At 50.0% G+C, this 24,263-nt stretch overlaps 1 protein-coding gene across 2 annotated transcripts in view; it reads left to right on the top strand.

Moving 5' to 3' along the window:
* Positions 1-3,393: 3,393 nt before the first annotated feature.
* Positions 3,394-24,263, top strand: part of GYPC (glycophorin C (Gerbich blood group)) — a 42,800-nt gene continuing 21,930 nt past the window's right edge. Inside the window, exon 1 of one of the 2 annotated variants that reach the window (XM_027056019.2) lies at positions 3,394-3,795. In XM_027056019.2, the coding sequence (XP_026911820.1) occupies positions 3,759-3,795 (37 nt within the window). In that variant the 5' untranslated portion in view covers positions 3,394-3,758. Of the gene's footprint in view, positions 3,796-20,609; positions 20,635-24,263 lie in introns of those variants that run through there. The other variant, XM_053214869.1, reaches the window with a different exon arrangement.

The following is a 24,263-nucleotide window of genomic DNA, read 5'->3' as shown; positions in this document are numbered from 1 at the left end:
GCCTCACTAGTAATCAAGAAAATGCAAAGTCGAATAATTACATATTTCCCGTCCACAGAATTATCAATGATTTAAAATCTAATGCTTGATTCTGTCAAGAGGCTCTGAGAGGAACGCTTGACTGGGGAGAAGGTAAATTGTCACAGCCACAACTCATGAATGTATCAAAACCCTAAAACATAGTCCTAGCCTTTGATCCAGCCATTCCACTTGCTGGAATACAAGCTAAGGAGAAATATATGAAAAGTAGGTATTTATGTTCATATGGTTTATCCCAGCAAAGAAAAGGAAACAACTTAGTAATTAAATCAAAGAGCTTTTATACTTGTATATGGGAAAATGGTCATGGCATAATGTTTGGTAGTGAAAACACAGCACTTAAAATCACACATTCAGTAAAATCTCAGTAATATAAAGCAAATGCCCACAAATGTGTAAAAGAGATTAGCACTTAATGTGCTAGACATTATGAGCAATTGTTAGAGTTTGTTTTTTTTTTTTAACCTCTCCATTACATTTTTTTTTAAACAAAGAACATCTATTAGTTTGATACAGGGCAAAAATTTTAATTAGAAATTTTAAAGGACCCAAGTAAAATCTGCCTGCCTCTACCTGTAAGAGCTCACAGACAAGGACTGCAGTAGGTCCCCTCCAAGAGGAAACCAGCACTATGCGTGTGTGTGCATGTGTGTGTGCATTTGGGTGTACGTGTGTGTGCACGTATGTGTGTGTTTGGGTGTATGTGTGTGTGTGTGCATGTGTGTATGTGTGTGTGCGTGTGTGTGTGTGCGTGTGTATGCGTGTATTTGGGTGTGTTTGGGTGGGGATAAGTCAGGCAGGAATCCCCCTCACATGCACAACTCCCACCCTATGTAGTTCTGGGAAGGAAGTGAAAGTTCCCCTCTGGGGCCCCATCACACCCTCTCTGTCTGTGGTGAGCTCAGCAGGGTATCCCAGCCACATCCTGCACACATTACAGAGGCTGCCAGAGCTGAGTCCCAATCCTGGCTGCACTCCGTCAAACAAGTTCTTGTCACTGCTGCCAACCTCAATTTTCTCACTTTCAAATGGGCCGTTGGCAATATTCTCTTCGATGGTGCTTATGTGAATTAGATAACTGTTTTATTGTTATAAGATATAGCTGAGTTTTTGCTACCCCATTAATAAGCACCCAACACATCAAGATACACTGCATTTCTGTGACTTAGTATCAGACCCTTACCATAGAATCTAATTTTTCATGTTATGATTTTACCTTCTTAAAATACTCCTCGTTTCTTTAAAATTAGACACTTTTAGGATTAAACCTTCTAAACTATATCAAATGTTTCTCTGCTAGCTAAATGACTACTCACTATTAAACACTATTTATCTTCTTTTCAGAATGGCCTGAAGTCCTTACTATAAAGTGTGTCCATCAGGGGACAGGACCAAAGTCTTCGATAACTTACACTTAATGTCTTTAACTTATTTGTTGAGTAAGATATTGTATTATTACATTATTATCTAATGCATCAGTCACAGTGACCTTACTTTGCAGATTGTTCCAGTTTCACAGATGAGAAAACTGAGGCTCAGAGGATTTGAGTAAAATGTTGAAGGTCAGCCACATAGAAGGCAATGAGGACTCAAACCCAGATGGAGTCCCAAAGCCTCGGTTCCTTGACGGTCCATGGTGCAGTCACATCCTCCACTTATGGCTGGATCCAAGAAGCTTTCGTTGTATAATAAATGCTACTCGGTTTTTGTATCCGAACTTAGAGTTTGTGGAGCTACCTTTCTTTAGTTTTTTGGCTTCCTCTCTGTAAGGGATTCTTGTTACATTTTGGTGTTTTAAATTTTTTTTTAACATTTATTCGCTTTTGAGAGTGAGAGAGACAGAGCATGAGTGGGGGAGGGGAAGAGAGAGTGGGAGACACAGAATCCGAAGCAGGCTCCAGGCTCTGAGCTGTCAGCACAGAGCCTGATGCGGGGCTCGCACTCACAGAAGGGGAGATCATGACCTGAGCCAAAGTCAGACACATAACCAACTGAGCCCCCCAGGTGCCCCATTTTGGTGCTTTTAACCTGTCCTATTTTGGGAAATGACATAAGCGAATGTCTTATGATTATATCTAAAGGCCAGTTGGCTGTCAGTGAGGCTCTAAAAGTCTCCCCACAGGTGTTCTCACAAGTGAGATGCAATGACCTGGGGACTTGTTCTTTGGTTACCTAGTGGCTTTTTTGGCCTCCTTTGGGCTCCCCAGCTGCATTTCAGATCATTGAAGTTCTTTAAATTATGAACTCTGAATACAGGGGATTCTATCATCTAACAAGGACTTATATGCTAAATTGTTGCTAGTTTCTAGTAAATGCCTTTTCTGTCTCACTGTTATTTATAGACATTGCTTCTGCAACTTTGAAATGCAAGTGCTCCTGTCTGCATTTTCTAGGCGAAGAAATGGAGACTCCAAAGTTTCCACACCTGGCCCAAAGCATTCCGTTGAATAGTTCCCTTCACATCAACATGTATATGTAGCATGGGAGTCTCACTAAGGATTTACAAGCAGTGTGAGTTTCTTCATCATCTAACTAATGAGAATTATGAACATTTGCCCACTGTGTCAAACAGGCCATCCTCATAATAATGCCTGGAGTTGGTCCAGCCCACATAGAGCTGGGCAAGGAGTCTGCTCTGCACACCTCCAGGGGGCAGCCTTACATTGTGTTCAACCTGGTTGGTACTCCCAAGGGCATATACATCGTGCAGACATCTGCCCTGGGACTGCAGCAGAGCATCCTTACCTGGGAGAAGGGGAGAAGGTGTCACAGCTGGTGCATTGGAGGACCATCAAGTAAACAACATGAAAAGCCCCACAGGAAGGGCCATCAGACATGAGGACAGGATGTGTCTTGGATCTGAGATTTAAAACCAGGCTGACATGGTCTCAAACTCCCTTGCCCTTCTCCCTGGTGGGGAGAGGGGAGAGATCAAATTTTGCATATAACATAGCATTCCTTCTCCGTGAGGTAGGCAGACTCCATTTAACTAACCAGAGTGTCAAAATCCATCTCAAAGTTTTTAACTGTCCAAGTAAAGTGAATTCTTTACAAACTCAACTATGTCTGGAAGCCTCAGACAAAAGTGATCCAAATAAATCATACGACCTTTGTCCAAGCAATCCCTTTTTCTAAGAATCTTTTCCAAACATCAGCCCACGGATGGGGACAGCGCCCTTGAGGAGGGCCAGCCAGGCAGGGACTTCCCAGGCCAACGGTGCCCCTCAGCCCTGAGTGGCCACACAGCCATCGAGTGGCCAAGCAGCCTGCCAAGATTCAAACACAGGTCTGTCCCTATTTGGTCACTGGCCCTAACAGTGCCCTGCAGGCCATCCTGTCACATCTGGGAGTTTTTCAGTCCTCACCCGGGGGAATTCACCACAACCTCTGAGTCTGATAGCTGCAGATGGAAACAGAAACACAGAAAATGTGATTCTTGCGCAGGAAAGTTGGAACAGAGAAGAGTTCAGACGTGGGCGGGTGTGTGTGTGTTTAAAAAAAAAAAAAGGGTGGAAACCCCACCAGCCAAGTCTGCAGAAAAAAAATAAATGCAGTCTGCCTATCTGGGGCCGGAGCCCCTCCCCTCGGGCCGCCGGAGACCGTGACACAGGTGCCGCTTCCTCCCGGCTGCTGAGGGTCAGAAGCAGGCCCGCGCGCCCCTCGCCACCGCTCGGCTTCTCCGTGCCCCTGGCCCGACCCGCGCCCCGCACCCGCTGGCGATGAGCAGTCTCAACAGCACGTTGCAGCCCGACCAAGGTGAGTGCCCGCCGCCGCCCCGCGGGGTTGCGCCCCAAGCCCCGGGTCCTGCCGCTCCGTTCGTGCCTCTGTGCGGTGGCCGCGCGTATCCGCCGCGGGAACTTGCCCCAGGCCGGGAAGTAAGGAACCGCTGCGCGGAGGGAGGGGACAACGCCCGCCTTGTGGCTCGGCCGCCCCGGGACGTGGGGGCGGATTCCGAGTAAACTTCAGGAAACTCAGCCGGTGCCCTGACTCCTCTCTGGGGCGGCGGGAGGGACGTGCACGCGGCGGGGGCATCTCTGGCCTTGACCCCCAGAGCGTTGTAATTCCCCTTTCTTGTTAAGAAGGCACATGCTTTCCTGCTGACGGGAAAGAGAAATCGGATACCCCGAGCTTCTCTGTAAGGGTGTTGGGGGACCTGGCCTGGCCTCCCCCACCCCTCCTCTGCCAATGGGCTTTTGCAGTAACAACATCAACAACAACAAAAACTTAAAATTTTCTTCTTAAAAAAGCGAATGTTTATCCCTCTTATCCCCAACTCTGCCCAGGTCTGCTCATTAGAAACTGTCAGAGGGGAGACATTCTGAGTCATCCTGTTAAATAATTAACGTGATAATAGGGGTACTGGGGACACCGGCTCCTTTACAAGTTTTTAACATCCAGGTGGTTCTGTGGCCTCACCAGCGGAACTGGAGCATAGTCTACTGTGGCTAGGTTTGTGGTTGTGCACTATGTGCCTGTGTGTGTGTGTGTGGCCACCGGCATGCTTGTTTGGGGGTGCGTGGGGACAGGAGTCCTGGGGGGAGGGCCCCTCCGCCTGCATTGGCATCAGGCGTGCCACTGATTAGCCAGGGGCCTGAGGCAAGCCAGCCTCTGTCTTAGCTCCAGCACCGTCCTCATCATCAGTGAAATGGGAACATAGGATATTCTTCTTTGGGTCCTGGGAAGGAAGCTCTGTGTAAAGGTCCCAGCATGGAGATGGACCCCTAAGGGCCCCATAAATGTCAATCATCTTCATTTTTCATTTTACAGGAGACTGGATCTGGGAGCTCATGTTGGCTCCTGTTTACGTGTGTAAACACACGTGAGTGTGAGAGTCAGACACTAGTGTGTGTGTGTGTGTGTGTGTGTGTGTGTGTGTGTGTGTGTTGGGGCCAGGGGTGAAGGGCAAAGCCACTGAGGAAGTGCAGGCAGGCTGCCACTCCCCCTTCTGGAGAGGCTGGCTCCCTCCCCAGGAGCCTGCCCCGCCCCCTCCCTTAAGCAGTTCTCTAGGCTTCAAGTTTCAGACCATGACCAATGGCTGCAAACACTTCCCTTCTGGAGCTCAGAGGGATGCAGCCATCACTTGCATGCCATTCTAGATTACCCTTAGGACTCCATTTATGGCAGGCTCTTTGCTGTGAGAGAACTGTGGGGCCCTCTCTCTTGCTGCTAACTCAGGCAGGATGTGTCTATATCCTGTGTCAGTTTACATCGCTGCTTCTCAGAACCAGAGGTTAGGAGAGGACCGCTTGGGCTCTGCCAGGCCTGTCCCCTACCCTCTGGTCTCAGCCAACTCCCGTAAGCCAGAGTGCCACAGTTACTGCGTAGGAGTCATGTGCAGAAATCCATTGCCTTGCTCTTGGATGGAAGGGGTGATTGCTCAGTGAGGAGATGGTCAGGTTTGTCGACTTTATTCAGAATTCACTGCCTCCGGCAGAAGCGCAAAGGGTTGCATTAAGTGCCAAGTGAAATTCCATCTCAGACGTTGCCCAACGGCTCCAGATATATCCATGGCGGGAGGAGTCACAAGGCATTGGCACAATCAGCAGCTGGACCTTTCCAAGGGTGTCTAGGGTTGGGCAATTATTCCTGGGTATTTGGGCAACAGAGGGGTGTGGGGTAAGAGGCATTCTGTGTTTGCAATGGAAACACGTGAGCCCATCGATAACGAGGAGGAAGAGGCAGTGCAGGGAGGTTGGCACCCCAGATCAGTTTCCCTCTTTGCATGGCAGATATTCATATATCAAATGGCCTTCTGCAGCCCCAACCAAAACACCTTCCAGAGACTGTGTGGCCACAGTGAGCCCAGCAAGCTCAAGCTAAGAACAAACTTGAACAATAAATCAAGAGTAAATAATAGGAAAGAGAAAGATACCATCCCACCTCCAGAGCAATTTATCAATTTATGAGAATCCTTTAAAGTGTTATGTGTATACACAGCTACTTTCTGTTTTACAAAATAAAACTCACTTTATATATTCTCCTTCATCTTGCTTTTTTCTCATAAGAATATATGTTGAAGATTATACTTCATCGTCAAATATAGACTAACTCATTCTTCTCAGGGCATTGTATGAATATATAAATAAATTGGTTATTTTATTTAACCAGTCCCTACACCAATGGGCATTTAGGTTATGGACAATCTTTATTTGATTAAAAAAAAACAGACACAGTGCAGCCATGACAAACCTTGTAAGCAGGCTTTATGTATTTACACAAATAGGTATAAATACATGTGTTTGTATAAATTTCGAGCAAATGCCCTCACACACAAATTTGATTTCTGGGACAAAGAGTGTGAACATTCAAAATGTTGTAGATACTAAAAAAAAAAAATGCCCTCTAAAAAGTCACATGAATTTCTAATACCCACCAGTAGCCCATGAAAGTCATTATTCCCCCCCGCCCCATTCACCCTGTGTGGTTTACCTCTTAGCCAATCTAGTAAGTGAAACAGGTTGCCATTTTTGAACGTGCCTCTGTAATTCTAAGTGAGGTTCTGCATGTTTTCATATCTCCATACTGGATTTGATCCCACCTCCAATACCTGTGGGCTTTGAGGAGGTACACAGTATAGCAGAGCCTCAGTTTTCTCATCTGTGAATGGGAATAATAACAGTGGCTTCGCAGGGGTCACGTGATGAACGAGAGAATAAGGGTTTGGCATCATGCCCAAGAATGGTGGTGACTGTGGCTGCTGTTGTGAACAGAATTTATCACAGTAGACCTGACCTGCGAGTGCTGGTAATCTCCAAAGTCTCCTTTACAGACAGTTGCTGTTTTGGCTTCTGATAACATAACAAGGATATCTGTACCCACGTGCTGAGCCTTGTGGTAGGGCCTTATGTGGGTCACCTTTCCATAGCCTGGTCTCATGGGCATTTTCTTACCTGTTTTGCAGATGAAACACTGCAGGCTTGGGGGACGATGTACCCCAGGCCTCCCAGGCACTGAGGAGGGCACAGCCAGGCTATGGACACAGGCTTTCAGACCCGAGAGCCAGCAGGGGCCAGCCTGAGGGGTGTGTGCAGGCAGGGCACTGTGGGGGCTATGCCTAGGAAGTCACCACTGTAGCTTTGCACACAGAGGAACAGCATGTGGCACGGGCGCTGAGAACCTGCCAACCAGGCCACAGTTCCTCGGCCGAGCCTGTGTTCTGACCACAGTCTATGACCTCAGTCTACCACTGCCTACTGTAGTTCCCTGTTCTGCGGTTGGGCCCGACCCACACCAGGCCAGCCGCTGCCCTTCACCCTGCCTTCCACAGCCTGCTGAGGCTGTCCCCTGGAGCCTTTTCCTGTGGACTCTCCTGATGCCCAGACTGCCCTGCCTCTGTAGCTTCATTTCCAGGGCTCTCTGGGTATCCCCACCACACATGTACCCATGCCCGTGCACACGCACATTCACATCCACATACACACACACAGCCTGCCTGCCTCACTCCTGTTCATCCCATAAAGCCAAGTTTATGACCCCCAACCTCCCTGGGCCTTCCCTGAACGCTAGAAGACCACCCACCGTGGCCCTGGGGACACTGTAGCCACCCCCCAAATTCCTGGATCTGTTTCCTGGAAATTCTGACCTCCTAAGGGGCTCCATGACCTTACCCACTCCCTCCTTGAGGCCTGGTCCAGAGAGGTGAATGCTCCCATGTCTGCATCCATTCCACACGCTGAAATTGCCTTTTAAAAATCATAGGGGCTCCTGGGTGGCTCAATCAGTTATGTGACAGACTTTGGCTCAGGTCATGATCTCACCTTCTGTGAGTTCAAGCCCTGCGTCAGGCTCTGTGCTGACGGCTCTGAGCCTGGAGCCTGCTTCTGATTCTCTGTCTCCCTCTCTCTCTGCCCCTCCCCCACTCATGTTCTGTCTCTCTCAAAAATGAATAAACATTAAAAAAAAAATCATTCACTCAATAGCTCCTAGTCCAGCACTTGGCATATACATGGAGGTCAGTGACTAATAAGTTAAAATGGACAGAAAGTCAAAACGAAACAAACTCTAAGAACAGGGCTGCTGGGCCCTGGCACTCACCACCTGGCTCTTTCGCTCTCCTGCACTGATTCTCACCTCCTGTTCTCCCCCGGCACCCCAACACCTTGCCTAGGGTTTTCTCCACATCTCTCTGTCATCTGAACTTCCGAGGCAGTGCTGGCTCCTGCCTTTAGTTAGTATGCATTTTCACTCTCGAACATTCTTCCAGAACAAATAACATGCAAAAGTGTAGCCAATGGCAGATGCTGACAAGAGCGGTTTTCCTCTCGTGCCAGCAGGCGCCGAGCCCAGGACACTGGATTCCATCACAGGTCAGGCGGGCATGGCAGGCTCTTTGCATGACTCCCTCAGAGAGCCTGCGAGGTTGTCACCACTGCACACATAGCCCCTGTGGCCCCAGCCACAGTGGCCCAGCTGCCCAGCACAGCGGTCTGAGCCCTTCCTCCCGGCCGGGCATCTTTACCCCTCTTGTTGGTAACTCTGACACTGACCGGTTGCTGGAGGCTCAGTGTGGACCACTCTGAGAAGTAGAAACTCCAGGGGGACCCGGTCAGAGGGATCCCCCACAATTACCTCCCAGAGCGCGACCTGGTTCCCACAGGAAAGAGAGGAAACTTCCCTCAAGCTTCCAGCCGGGGAAGGGAAAGGTTCACATTTTGATATCGACCAGAGCACCTGTTGTTAACAAGGCCTCCCTCAGCAGAAGCTACCGCTGACTCTTGAACACCAGGGCTTTGAACTGCGTGGGGCCACTGTTACATGGATTTTTTTCGATAAATACAGTACACGCTGTAAATGCATTTTCTCCTATTTATGATTCTCTTAATAACCTTTTCCTTGCTCTAACTTACTTTGTTGTGAGGAAACACTACATAAGCCATATAACATAACAAAATCTGTGTCAATGGACTGTTAAGGTTATTGGTAAGGCCTCTGGTGAACAGTTAAGTTTTGGGGGGAGTCAAAAGTTACATATGGATTTTCACCTGTGTGCGGGGTCAGCACCTCTCACCCCCTACATTGTTCAAAGGTCAGCTAACCCCCCAGAGGTATCATTAGAACCTATCTGACCTGGAGGAAGGGACATAACCAACACCAGCCCACCGCACCCATCCTGTCCCACCTGAAGGGTGAAAAAAGAATGAGAAACACTTGTGAAGTTCACGGTCCAGAGACACAGGCTCCTACTCACGGAACCGTGGGCCACTTCCTCTGCCCCACCCCACCACACTGTCCCTGCGGTTCCTTCTACCCAATACATCATGCCTGACTGTCAACAAAATTACAAGACCCACTAAAAGGCAAATAATACAAATTGAAGAGACAGAGCAAGCCTCAGAACCAGACGTGGCAGGGATGTTGGAACCTGACCCTGTCACTTGCAGAGCCCGTGTCCCCTTCACCTGCACACAAGGCATGTTTTTAAGAGGGGCACAAGCATACAGCCGCCCAGCTGACCCCAGGCCGAGCCCTGCCATTTCTCCCCCTTGGAAAAATTTTCTCCTGGAGTTGAGAAGCTTTGCGTTTTAGCCGTGGGCACATATATTCTCACCAGAGTCTAAGAGTGAAGGACATTACGGTTTGCTAAATCAAACCCAGGTAATGCAGTCATGCCTGCCTGCCTTTTGTGTTGGGCCCCAGTCTGTGATTTCTGCATTCACCAGGCAGCATGGCCCACTGGCTATGACATGGTACTTGCTCCTGAGAGGCTCACCAGACACCAGAACCTTGCACACCACCTTCAGCGAGTGGAGGCTTTGCGTTCAGGTCCCCCTTCTGCGCTTTTGAAAACCGTTTAACTAAATTCACTTTGTACCAATTTGCTGGTGATGAAGAGGTCAGACTGAAGAGGTCAGAGGTTTGAATTTGAACCTGTTCTGACCTGCCTACGGCCTTGAACGTGTCGCTGGGCTCCCTGCGTCCCAGTTCTTCCTCCAGGACAGTGCTGGCTTTGTCCTATACAGTCGCACAGGACCCCCACCCTCAGAGGGCTCCACACTCTCAATGCTCTACAGTCACTCCCTTGAAATTCTTCGCTTTTGTAAAGGGGCCCCTGTTTTCAATTCACACTGGGCCCCACAAATTCTATAGCCAGTCTTGAGCCACTAAATGGGGATAATAATAATTTCTACCTCAAGCGTTTGTTCTGAGGATTAAATGCATTAGCCTAGATAAAATTCCTCTGGTAGCACCTGGTGCATGTTAATCACTGCCACTTACTGAGTGCTTAAGTGTGTTGTAAATGAATGCTGGCTCACTCCCCCTGCCCAGCTCCCTCCACGTTCTTCAGTCTCTGTCCATGTTTGCCCAATTGCTGTTGAAAATAGTACCTGAGGCCAAGATGGCAGAGTCTGCCCAGGTCTGTAGGGCCTGGTCGAGGACCTCTCCAATAGCTCTGGCAAGCCGCTCCCTCCTGAGCTGTGAGCGCATCAGAGGGGGTGCAGTAGGGGGAAGGTAGCCCAGAAAGGGTGTGCAGACTACTGTGACCTCAACACCAGCTGTGGCCTCAGCGATGGGTTTCCTTACATGGTGCCTGGTGGACCCTCCTTGTTCCATTAGCCTCATCTGAACACCAGCCCCTGAACAGTAGGGGCTCAGCTGTCCTGTTCTCCATGGGGAAGAGTAGACTCCTAAAAACACTGAATGAATGAATGAATGAATGAATGAATGAATGAATGAAAAGGTCTAGCCAATGCGGGCCAAGCCTGATGTACACAGAGTGCAGTGGGTCCCAGTAGTCACCTCCTCACCCCCACCCCTTAAAGTGGCCTCCGAGCTCCTCTTGGTTGAGCCCACCAGCTTGTCCCAGCCCTGCACTCCTTATGCACCCTAACCTGTGTTACCCCCCCTACCCATCTCACCCACCACCTCTCAGTGCCTTCTCTCCTGGCTCCCTTCTCTTTTTCTTCAGTGCTGCCATTTGTGTGGGTTCACAGCCAGGACTCTGCCAGGTGCTCCTTAATGCCCGGGCTCCCCTCTCTCCTGGGAGGGCTCCCCTTGTCCAGCCTATAGCCCACCCCTGAACTCCTGCAGGGGACCTGAGCCTTGCTTCCTCTGAGACTGGCTTGTCATTTGAATTGACATCCTTCCACTTCTACCAAAATTCTCGTTTTAGTGAATTAATTTCAGCTATGGCTGACAATCCTGAGTGATCTTTTTTTTTTTTTTAATTTCACAATCTCTTTTTTTTTCCCTCTTGTTACAAACTCTAAATTATCCTGACTCACTGTCCTCTTATGGTGATGGTCTCCCTGACTCAAAGGACAGAAAGTAGACTTCACTTCCCATATGCTATCTCATTTTCCCTTGTAGCCACCCTAACTAAGGGAGGTATTTTTATCTCCATCTTGCATATGATGGCACTGAAACCTAAGAGGCAACCAACGTGGCTTGTGGAGAGAGCCACAGCCAACCCCTCACACTCAGGCTCACATATGGTGGATTCAGGCTCATGTTCAGTGAGTTTTTCTAGGAAGGCTCAGCCAGGACCAACCCACATAGCAGGCAAGTGCTTAGAACCCAGGGTGTTTTTAGAGATCCACAAAAATTTACGTTTCTTTTACAATGAAAAGGAAGAAAGGGGTGCCTGGGTGGTTTAGTCAGTTAAGTATCTGACTCTTGATTTGGGCTCTGATCGTGCATGATCTCTCAGTTCATGAGTTTGAACCCTGCATCAGGCTCTGGGCTGACAGTGCTGAGCCTGCTTGGGATTCTGTCTCCCTTTCTCTCTTCCCCTCCCCTACTTGCTCTCTCTCTCTCTCTCAAAATAAATAAGTAAACATTTAAGAAATTTTAAAAAGAAAAGGAAAAAATGAACTTTTGAGACTAAACATTACATTTGTCTTTATACCTATGCCACTGTAAAATACAGCTTTTGGTATTTTGGGGGAGAAGGGACCCATAAACATAAAGCACCGAGGTCCAAAACGGTCACCCTGCAGCCCTGCCTGGCTCCACACAGCTGAGGCCATGGGACCGGGTGCCGGCCTACTGCTCCCTGCACTGCCATTCTCCCCGCCGGACTCCGCTCTGCTCCCAGCACTGTGACCCCTCTGCGCAGCTGTCCTGCCTCGAATCCTCACACGTTTTTCCCCTGGCGATCCTGCCTAACCCAGCAGAACCCTGGGGGCTGCGCAGCAGTAGTGGCTGCTTCTGGGCCTGCCCTGTACCCCAGCCGTCAGGAGATTTAGAGTCAAAAGTAAATGCTTGAGGGAACCTAGGTCTCTCTCTCTCTGTCTCTCTTTCCCACCCACCCTCATCTCTCTGTCTGTCTTTCTCTTACTCTCTTGGCTATTTAAGCCATGAAATTAGGTTGTTCTCCACTTTAAAAAGTTTTGAAAAGAATAAGTTTTCTTTGCCCTGTTTCACTATAACAGAAACAATCACGTTCGCTGGAGAACTATGTATATGACCAAGAGGAAAGGTGTAGGATAACTGTCTCTAGAGCGGAGGTGACTTGGAGATGCCTGTGCGGCAGGCAGGTGACAGCTGGAAGGCAGTTTCAGAGAGAGATCCGGGCAAAGATAAAGACGGCCTGGGGGCCCCAGTGAGGAGCTGGGGGCTGTGAAGAGCCTGCTGGGGCTGCACTGCACGGATCACCCCAGACAACGTGGGTCTTCACACAGGCACAAAGGGGCCGGGGGGGGGGGGGGTGGAGAGCACTTGCTCCATGCTGTCTCTGTTCCCCTCCAGACCCAGCAATGATATACGGGGTACCTTGTTTGATCCTGAAGGCGTTGCACACACATAAATGTTGTTTGTTCCAGTTTAGGAATACAGAAACTGAGTTTTAAAAAGTCGTGTCCCCAGGCCCTCGCCATGCACCATGGGCACTGTCCAGCCTTGAGCTCGGTGTGTCTCCCTCTGCCTCTTGGATGTGGCTCCCCGCCAGGGCAGGAGGGGGGCTGCCCGTGACCCCGTGCCCTTCTGCTCAGCTCTATGCAGCTCCGAGGTCACTATCAGAAAAAAAAGGCCTTTTTTTTTATCCACCCACCCCAGGCCACTTGTGCTCAGCTCTAACCTCCTCTGCCGGCCCACACCTGCCAACCCAGCAGCTGCTAATGAAATGCCCGCAGTGGCACACAAGGGCCGGGCTGTGGCTGTGAGTGCCTTGCCAGCCAAGGCCAGCCCACACACAGGTCTCGCTTTCCCCCAGGGAAGCAGTGGGCAGCTGCCTCTCAAGTTCACCGCAAGGGCACTGGGAGAGAATGAAGCCCCCACCAATTCCTCACCAATTCCTGGGATGCCTCCACCACAGAACCACCCCTGGGCTGGCAGCTTTGTCTTCTGTTAAGATACTGTTAAGATACTAGCAGCCGCAGGACCTTTCCTGCATTGTGCGGTACTTTGCCAGGCACTTTCAAATCTGTTCCCCTTCTTCATTCAAGAGAGACTGTTCTCCCTCTCTGTGAGGAAACAAAGTAAACCTAGGAGAAGTCGAGTGACTTTTAAGAGTTCCCACAGCCAGGGGTAGTAGATGGAACAAGGCTGTGACGCAGGCTGGCTGAATCTTCTGGGGTGTGTTGTTTGTGCCACAGAAACTCATTCATCAGGTTCTGAAGGGAGGGATAGGATGCAAGGACTGCAGGGTCACCAAAAGGGAGACACTTTGACACTGACCCTACATTCTCTTGTATATCCACATGTACACACATGCACAAGCACACACACACACGCACACTCACGTACACATGTGCATGAACAGGTGCACACACATACACACACACACACAGTCCTTACCACTTCCTTGCAGTCATCAGCAACAGACTGGTGTCACCCCCCAGGTTCAAGGTGGGGAGGAGCTCTTTTGGGTTCTAGTTTGGCCTGGGGCAGCGTGGACAGGCGTTTAGTCTATGGTCCTATGACCTCACAGAGACAGCTGGAGACAAATGTGAGAAGTGCTGTCTACAAGCATCTTTGGCCTTGGGCATGCTTTTGAAACTATTTCCTCTTCCACTAATTTTCAGACAGCATCCCATTTCTCTGCCTTGGTCTGGTATCCCTGCAGTACATCTGACTATCAGCGGTCTGTTTTGTCTGTGATCTCTTTTGAGGTCAGTGTGATGTCCAGGCCAGATCCCCTTTACCACCACCCACCCCCCATTGTGGCAGACAGGGACACACAGGTCTGAAGAAGGCAGCAAGGTTGTTTTGGTTATTTGGGATTTGGACTCAGCATTGCCTCTCCCCATTGAACCCATCCCAAGTCTATTAACAAAGGCAACAGTCTATTAGTAAGTCCATTAATAAAGACAGCCTTCTCTCTGGTGGGTTATCTATGCAGCCCATACATGTACCAGTAGTTAAATTTAGGGCTGGTTTCCAGATTTGATCCTTACACACACGCTCTTCACCCCCAGTCTATCACATGATCTGGATCATGTCTTCAGGGATCCCTTGGGTAGCCAGTGACACAAACCATGAGCTTTCTGGTGAATCCAGTCCAGAGGACAATCTTCAGATCACCATAATCCAATCTGATGCACTTTGATTCTGATCCAATGAGCACCACCGTGCAAGGGGCCACACAGGAGACACAGGGGACCCTGTCTTCAAAGGGTCTTCAGCCTCACTGGGGAAGCAAGACCCAGGAACATCAGAGGGCAAAGGAATTCAGAACACCCTTCAGGTTCATGCAACTGTGCAAGTCCCCTCTGGAATAAAGGCCATGTATCCCTGAAATTCCAAAAGAAATAGCTTCTCACCTGGGGTCTCCACTCCAAACACACACACACACACACACACACACACACACACACACACACAAAATGGTGTCACAACTATAAATCTCCATTGCAGTTATTTTCAGCAGAAAGGACACTCCCCCAAAATAAATTATCAGATAAAGTCTAGAAATACAAAAGAGATAAAAGTTTATTTGATATCTGTTGAGGAGAAGAAGTGAGTGACCACACTCCAGGGGCCCCTTGTAATGGTTCACTCTCAAGTTATCACTGGACACCGAGGGCTTTGTGAAACCCAGTCTGCAAATTCCTCCTGCCTGGTGCCAAAGCCAGAATGGTTCACTGATGTCCAGTCACTTTTGGTTGTCAGTGATGATACCTGGGAGCTTGGATCTCAGAGGATCTTTCCATCGTGGATGTTTCCATCACATAAAGCCAGAAAATGCTCTCACTGTGGTTAAATGTTTGCCTATGGCCAGATTGTAATGGATGCCTAGCTGTCAATCACTTTACCAATGAATTCCATGAGGACAGTTCTTACCAACTTCAGGACCACTATGCTCAGACTCCATGAAGAAAACCTGAAAAGTGGGAAGGGAAATTGGATGGAAGAGTCCATTATGAAAGCGATTTATGCACAAATTTTTACCAACCACCATATACATTCCTGGTTCTTCAATAGAAACACGCATCTTGTCATCTGTCCTAGGGATTAAGGAGGAAACAGATAAAGTATAAGACAATATCCCTGCCCTCAAAGCATTGTTGGGTTTGTTGGGGCAGCCAGACACACATCATAATAGGAATAAAAAGCGACCCATCCTCCTAGGGGGAAATTTCTTATCACATAAATTCAGGTTGCAAACCAAATTGCCTATATCTTGTGATTATTCACTGAAATAGCTAAATAGATATCGAGATATTTAAAGAGTAACTTAAAGTAATATAGCCCTCAAATGTAAATTATGACCTAATATTAGCTAATATTTGTAGGTAATATTAAATTATGATGAATTTCTACTTAACCAGATAGAGTTTTATCTCGGGTTAAGATTTTGTGCTTGAAAAAACAAGTTGTCAATGATCAACATTGATTCTTGAGAATGTTCTAACTTTGGGAATGACTTCGGGAAAGATACATTGCAAGGATGTAAAAAGGAAAACTGGTGCAAATGTTTGCGGTCCCCATGATGTGCAGGGATGATCTGACCTGTCAGAAGAGCTGAGAAAATGTTCGCTGGTCATACTCACCAGTAGCCATCATCCTCACCATCACTGTGAGGTGGGTGCTGTGGGTGACACCCCCATCTTCAGGACGCAAGACATTGCCGTGAGTGGTAGGGCTGTGATTTGAACGCGAGGGGTGGACCCCTGGGCTGTCTTTTAACCCATGCGCACTGCCACCATCGGTGGGTGCAGAAAATGGGGAGTTTGCAAGGAGAACAAAGTTTTCTTTCATAGGAGGAGGGAAAGAAAGTTGGTTCCAAAGGATTTTTTAATTACATTTCTGGATGTGGGTCTCTGGTAATTACCCCAGGTCATCTCCTATTTAAGAATCATGGAGCTTCCGAAAAGACCTTTCAGAATGTGCTATTTTTAAACAACTCATTTGAGTGAAGTGACGTTTGTCACTCACTGAAAAAGCAAACAACTCTGGGAAAAGTCAAAATATGTCTTGGAGGACAGGGCAGTCAAAGGGGGAGGAATCCACAGTTTTCCTTCAATTTCAGAGCTCTGAGGCTGTGTTTCCCATTCTTGATCCCTTCTGGGCCATTTGTTTCCTGAGGCTTTGGTCTCGCCTATTTTCCCTGTTCTTCCTTTTGTTTCCAGGGTGGTGCTTCTGGGGCAAGCCAACTCTGAGATTCCACTGCCTTGGAGGCACAATTATCTGAGTTCCTGGCTTTATCTTGCCCTCCTTGTCCAGGGGCTGTGGAAACAGAAGGCTGACTGTCTAGGCAGATAAAAGGCTGACCTCTCACTGCCCTGCCTCCTGCCCACCCCCACCCCCACCGGGGTCTCCCATGGTTTTCCTTTGAGCTCCTATGAGAGGGCCCTCCCCAAGGGGGAATGAGCTTGGCAGCATTCTCCTCTGCTCAGTTCATGATGTCTCTTTCTGAGCCAACAACCCCCTACTCAGGGATGCTCGGACTGCAGCAGGCCACTGCCCGGGCCTCCGCTGGCCTCCCTCAACCCAGCCCTTAGAATGTAGCCAGGCTGTGGCCATTTCTCCTCTTCTGGGACCCAACACCCTGGGGGCTCAGGACTCCCTGGAGAGTCCCTATGTGACAGGGCTGGGACAATCAGTGCAGTTGACCAGAGAAGGTACGCAGGGCCAAATCAGAGAGGCCCAGGCCACTGCCCTCACCAGCAATGATGGCTTCAACCCCATGCAAGGTTTAACTCAGAGGCAGGACCCCACCCCACCCATGACACCTTGTCAGCTACTGTCGGCTCCACCACTAAGCAGTGAGGATGACTTTGGGATAGTCACCTCGCCCCCTTTGGCTTCCGTGTCCCTGATGCTTATGTCCTCACAACTTCATGGGATGTCCAGGATGCAATGAGTCCCAGGTGCCACCAAACTCTGCAATCTGTGGAAGCAGCCATGGCAGTGGACAGAGTGCCTGCATTCGAACAGCTGAGCATTGCACAGGTTAAATTTCACGCCTCAGGTGTGACAGACCTGGGTTCAAGGTGCATCTGGGTCACTCGATAGCTTCCTCCCTGCGGGCACCTTAAATGAGAAGATGTGGGTAAAGGCCCAGGCCAAGGGTGGGACAAATTCTTGATAAATATTAGCCTGAGTGGAAAGAGAGAGACTTAGTGACACAGACTTTAAACCAAGGGTCTGCAAATTAAGGCCCATGGCACAAATCCAGCCTGCCACCTGCTTTTATAATTAAAGTTTTATTGGAACACAGCTGCACCCATTCATTGATATAGTATCCATAGCTGCTTTGTTGTAACAGAGACCATATGGCCCTCAAAGCCTGAACTGTTTACTACCTGGCCCTTTATCAAAAAAAGTTTGCTGACTCCTGACTTAAACTAACAGGAAAATCTCTAATGGCTCAACTTCCAAGCCTAGAGCCCACCTGGGCCCCATTGCCCCTCTTTCTGGAGACACCACCCCCATGACAAGAAGCCATGGAAGAAAGACCAGTGCTGAAGGTCAGGGACCAGACATCAGCCAGGAAGGCTCAAATGGGCCAGGCTGGGGACACACAAAGTGCCTTGGTTCCCATCACTTGATCTGCCAATGCCCAGGCCACCAAGGAGAGGGCCTTTGTTATAGTCTTTACTTTCTCTTGTCCTCCAATCACCTATCTGTCAGTACAGGCACTCAGAGCTCTGCTGCTACCCTGCAGAAAATCCTCACCTTACCTTGACAGGGGTGGGAGGAAAGGCAAAATATCAGACAGGGCCCCCTGGACCTACAGCGAAGGAGGGCCAGCCAGCTCACCTCCTAAGTTCAGAAAACAGTGCTTCTTACCCAGGGCCCAGGCAAGGGAGAGGGACACCTCCCAATTTGGCAGGAGTTGGGCCAAGTACATTGCCTCCTGACCTTACTGAAACCCCCTACCCCCTTGGGGGGTTATCCTGTCACCCCTCTTTTCAGATTTGGAGCTGAATGCTCAGAAGCGTGTCCACATTTGACCAGTTATAAAATGGTGGATCCCTGAGTCTACACCCATCTTCTCCTGTGCCACCTACACTAGTTAGCTAGTAGGCCAGGAGTCACATTCCATGACCATGTAGTGAGGACCAACTGTGTGCCAGGCCCTGCTTGAGGTTCTGGGGAAATGACAGTGAACAAACCAGCAGTAATCCCAAAAGGGAGTTCATATTCTATTGGGGTTGGACAGGTAGACACCAGACACATGGGGATAATGCCCAGTACATCAGATATTGCTGAGTTCTAGAGAGGACAACCAAGCCAAGAAGGGAGGTAAGGAAGACCAAGGGATGAGGGAGGTACCATTTTAAAGACCATGGCCAGAGAAGTCTTCACTGGGAAAGATGATGTTTGAGAAAGACCTAAAGGAAAGCCAGTGAGTCAAACAGGAATATCTGAGAGAGGACATAATAGGCAGAGAGCACAGCAAGTGCAAAGGCCCTGAGGTAGGAGGAGGCCTGGTCTGATCAAGGAATAGCTAGGAGACAGTGTGACTGGGTAGAGGGAGAGGAGGGCAGGAAGTGGTCAGAAGGAGATGAAGTCAGGTGAGGTGGGAGAGAGACAGTGGGACCATCTGTCAGCACCTTTTGTAGCAGCTGGAAGCCCACCATCCTCCTGAGTCTTGGGGCCTGCAAACCTCCTGATAGAATGCTCCAGACCCTAGGAGAGGAGCCACTGAGCACCTCAGCTAATGCTCCAGCAAAAGACTAAGGAGCAAGGCCCTGGGTGAGCCCTGGCAAGTGGTGAGAGTGAGCAGGAGGGAAGAAGGAGGTAGGGAACTTCTAAGGGGTGCCTGAAATACAAGAAAGTGGGAGACAGGAGGGACTGTACCAAGAGCCTCAGCCGTCCTGAGAGGTGCCTTAGTGGAGTGCACAGGCACTCGCACACCCAGGCCAGCTTCCAGAAGCCTCTCTGAAATTGCTAGTTGCGTCTGCTGGGTCTGAAGGTTTTTCTGCTGGACTGTGCTGGGCCCTACAGGGACTGAGTGTGAGTGCGGGGTGGCAGCGGGGGGCAGGCCCCATGCACCTGCAGTTCCCAGGGCACTAGGACCCCAGAGGAGCAGCTCAGAGCAGAAGGATGTGGATCAGCCCCACACCTGCAGCTCTGGGTCCACAGAAGCCCTGGGGGCAGCCACCCAGCGGAGAGCACAGAGCAGCAACCTTCTCCCCTGGGGTGGAGGGTCTGGCCTGGAAGGGGGTAGAGAAGATGACCCTGAAGGGGTGTGGACAAGAGTGGCCTGCCCTGCTGCTCCTGGGGTCCAGGCTGCCACCTTGTTGGGGAAGGACGTCGCTGTGCCCTGTTCAGCCTCATTCAGTCTTTCCTGGCAGAATGAGAGCACAGCCCAGAATACAGGCTCCTTCTCCCTGAAATCAGAGAACTGAAGAGAGAGCTCAGGCTCAGACAGCTCAGGTTAGAGCCCAGGACTCCACCACTCAGGTTCTCCCAAGCACACCCCCAACACCCATGTGCAAGGTGCAAATTCATACAACTCCCTGCACCCCCGGAGGTCCGGTTCATAAGACCAGGAAAGATGTTGAGAGGCTCTTTACACCTGCTTTATATTTGCATGCTTTTCTGTTGAGTCTGATGAGCAGTCCAGACAGCAGTTCAGTTAAGTGACCAAAGCCACTTGAACACGGACACAGGAGCTCATCCTGTGTGCCTCCTCTCCTCAGATAATATGATCCCAGTGCGAGAATCCAGTTTCTTTCTTTTTTTCTTTTTTTTAAATTTATTTCTGAGACAGAGAGAGACAGAGCATGAGTCGGGGGAGGGGGATAGAGAGAGAGAGAGACACAGAATCCAAATCAGGCTCCAGGCTCTGAGCTGTCAGCACAGAGCCCCAGGCAGGGCTCAGACTCATAGACTGTGAGATCATGACCTGAGCCGAAGCCAGATGCTCAACTGACTGAGCCACCCAGGCGCCCCTGAGAATCCAGTTCCTACTGGAGTGACTGACTTCTCACTTCCTCCACCCGAGGGCCTGTTGGAAGTCAGGCCACCTGGGCTGTACCTGGGCTGTACTCGGGGTGGCTGGCACACACCAAAGCCATTCACATTTCCTACCTCACTCTGTCCTCACCCAGCCTGGAACAGCGGAGCGGGGAGGGCCAGAGAGGCTGTTGGCATTTACCGAGCTCTCTGTATGCCAGGGTGCCAGGGCGGACCACCCACGTGCCCACCGGGAAGGACAGTGCTGTTACACACCGCTCAGAAGAGGAGCCCGGGGTCCCCATACAAGTTAGTATCCTGAGTGTTCCTGGAAAAGATATAAAGTCTGTCCCAAGGGCGCACGGATAGCACAGGGCACAGCCAGCACTGTGATTCAGGTGTTACCTGATCCGCTAACCTCCTCCCTGGCCAGGCTCATGAGCAGGCAGGCAGTGTGGCATCCTTATGACACCATGCACTTTATGTGCTACAGTTTTAAAGGGATAAATGCTTCATGCTTAAGCACTGTCTGCTCCCCCCAACACACACACACACACACACACACACACACACACACAAGTCCAGGAGACCTGAAAGGCAGCACACACACCAGTACTGAACTCAGGTCTCTGTGAGCTTGAGACCTGGTGTGCAGGAGGGTCCCCACTCACTCCAGCATGGGGAAGCCTGTGGTGCCTTGTCCTGAGTCCCCCTCCACCTGCACTTGACTGCGTCTAAGTGCGAGCACATTATATTTCTTCCAGGGGCCTTTTTCTCTCCCCTTCACTCGCATAGCATGGAGGAGAATGGGGCCTCCACCCAGGCCTGCCTCAGATAGGACTCTGGGCGGGAAGAAAGCAGAGTTGAGCCTCTTATCAAGCAGCTGCAGCGAGACGAGATCCGGTGCCCCGCCTGGCAGGCCTGGGGCTGATAAAGTGCGTCTGGGCCCTGGCGCTCACCAGCTGCTCTCTCAGACCTGTCCCCAGGGCCTAACCGCTCAGAAACAGGGCCAGTGAGACCCAGGAAGCTTCTTTCCATTCTTCCCCAAAGCAGACTTCTGGTGGCCACAGGCAACAGGACCCGATAGGAAGCAATTGGGGCAAAGGTTTGGCAAGGAGGGTCGATGGAGAAGGGGATGCTGGAGAGTTCTTGGGGACTTGGACATGGCAGCGGGAGTGGACACCTCTCCTGGACATACTCAGAGGACTTCTGTGGTTTGAGCTCCCTCAGGACCCCCCGGGAGGCACACAAGGGTTCCCATTTCTTTAATGTTTTGTTTATTTTTGAGAGAGAGAGTGAATGCGCAGGGGAGGGACAGAGAGGAGGACACAGGATCTGAAGCAGGCTCCATGCTGACAGCAGAGAGCCTGAGACAGGGCTCGAACTCACAAACCATGAGTTCATGACCTGAGCCAAAGTCGGACACTCAACCAACTGAGCCACCCAGGCGCTCTCTGTTCCCATTTTTTGGATCAGACACTGAACCTAGGAGAGGGAAGGTGTTAAGGTACTTCGTTGACTGTGGTGTGGTCAGGTTGAAAGCCGGTTGGCTGACCCCAAAACCTCAGGTAGCCTCCCTCTTTCCTGGGAGCTCTGGTTTGAAGGAGATCAGAGACTCATCCCACCACCCCTCACACACACACACACACACACACACACACACACACGTGCGCACGCACACACATACACACACCTTCTGGATGACAGCCAATTTTACCTTCAACAGTTAACTACTTTTCCTTTAGGCTGTTAAACTTCTCATCGTTGGGGTAGGGCAGACTGGGTTAGCAGACTGTGATGTTCACCAAATTGTCTCTCTGGCCTTAGTTGTCCTGTCTGTAAAATGGGCTGGTCACCCCTGCCTCACAGAGCTGCTGTGTCCAGTGCCCTGCCAGGAGCACACAGGCTCCAGAGATGGAGGGCATATTGTGTCACTGGCTGCCAGGGTCCCATCCCCAGACTCAACACTACACTGGGAGACAGGGCCAGGGGCTTTCAGGGGTGGACAGCAGTAGACCCTTGGGCTTTGAATCCTGGTTCTGACTTCGGCAACTGACAATGTCTCTGAGCCTCAGTCTTTTCATACATAAAGCAGGGATGGAATATAAAAATATATATTTTGGGGGTGCCTGGGTGGTTCAGCCAGTTAAGAGTCCAACTTTGGCTCATGGTTTTCATGGTTTCATGATTTCATGGTTCAAGAGTTCGAGCCCCACATCAGGCTCTGTGCTGACAGCTCAGAGCCTGGATCCTGCTTCGGATTTTGTGTCTCCCTCTCTCTGCCCCTCCCCCTCCTCCCTCTCTCAAAACTAAACATTAAAAATGCTTTAATAATAAAAAAATTAAAAATTAAAAAATATATTTCATATGTAAAGCAGGTTGTTTGGGGGAGTTCAGCTAATGAGAGGTGCTCATGATTTGTGTCTGTCCCATGACACAGGATTTTGAATGAGAGAAGCATCATGAGTGGCTGGAGGTACAGTTGAATTCCCAGCGTGGAACAGACCATACAAAGCAGTGGCATGGGCCTGGCTGACTTCTAGCTGCCCTTTGCCCCAGGCTCTGATGCACACGGATGCAAACAGAGTCTGAAGGACCCTCCAAGACAAGGCAGACACAGCGGCCTCTGTGCAGGCGGGTCAGGCAGGGCCTCCTGGCACCCTGGCCCAGTGACTAGAGGCTTCCCTGGAGGGGGCGGCCACCCAGAGGGGGCCGGCTGAATGAGCACCTTCAGACCACCTGCCAGGACGATTCGTCACAGCAGACCTGATAGGAAAAGTGCGTTTCCTGACTCAAATCCCCAAATTGGGACCATACAGGTGGTATGCCCTGACATGGAAACTGAGCTCAAGGCCTGGGATTATAGCTGGACTGTGGAGAAATGAGCAAGTTTCAGACCCCAAGGCTGACAAAGCCTGACGAGCTAGAGAAAGGGCAGATCAAGGGCAAGGGCAGAAGGACTGCCAGCATAAGGGAGGAACAAGGCGGGGACTCCTCTGATCTCTACCCTGGAACGAGCCAAACCATCACCAGACATCACTAGTGCCGAAGGATTAGTGTATGTAAAAGTTCTCTGCACTGTGGGGTGCCTGGGTAGTTAAGCGTCCCACTCTTGATTTGAGCTCAGGTCATGATCCGAGGGTGGTGGGATTGAGCTCACGGGATCTTGGTTGGGATTCTGTCTCTCCATCTCTCTCTGCCTCTCCCCTGCTCGTTCTCTCCCTCCCTCTCTCTCTCTCTCTCTCTCTCTCTCTCAAAATAAATTTAAAAGAACATTTTTAAAAAGTTCTCTACAGTGTGGAAAGATAGATGCAAGAGATGGTTTTACCACCTGGTACCTAGTAGGTGCTCAGTTAAGTTGGTTTAGCACACTCCTGCTTCCATAACCTGTCTTCTGGGTGATTTGCCTGCTGCATTTCGATGTGGTCTGCTGAGAGGAGCTTGCTCTCAGTAAGCTTTTGATGACCACCTACTTACTATGTGCAAGCCACCTTGCAAAATGCCAGGATACCGAGATGAAAGTGGCATGGCCCTTCCTGCACCCCCAGAGTTATTTTGACATGCTTTGCGAGTCTGTCTGTAGTAACAGGAGGTCACTTCCACTGGGAGGTCAGGACACACATCCTCCTAGATAGGTAGACATCCATTCACCAGGTAAGCTGGGTGGAGTGGACATTTCAGGCAGAGGGAACAGCATGAGCCAAAGTCTGGAGGTGTGGAATAGAATTAGAATCCATGTTATGCACAGTAGGCTCACCTGGGACAAGTAGGAGGGATGTGAGTGTGTGAGATAATAATGTGGGAATTCAGACTGGCTTGTGCCTGTTGTTCTGGGCTCAGGCCCAGGAGATCCCAGGGCTCTCCTCTGGGTGTATCCACCTTAGGAGACCCCCAGTCTACCTGGTAAGCTGACAAAGAACTAAACAGTCTGTGGAGCT

Source organism: Acinonyx jubatus, chromosome C1 (assembly GCF_027475565.1).
Source record: "Acinonyx jubatus isolate Ajub_Pintada_27869175 chromosome C1, VMU_Ajub_asm_v1.0, whole genome shotgun sequence".
Taxonomy (NCBI): Eukaryota; Metazoa; Chordata; class Mammalia; order Carnivora; family Felidae; genus Acinonyx; species Acinonyx jubatus.
The sequence above is the reverse complement of the archived record's forward strand: the minus strand, read 5'-3'. Positions and strand labels throughout refer to the sequence as shown.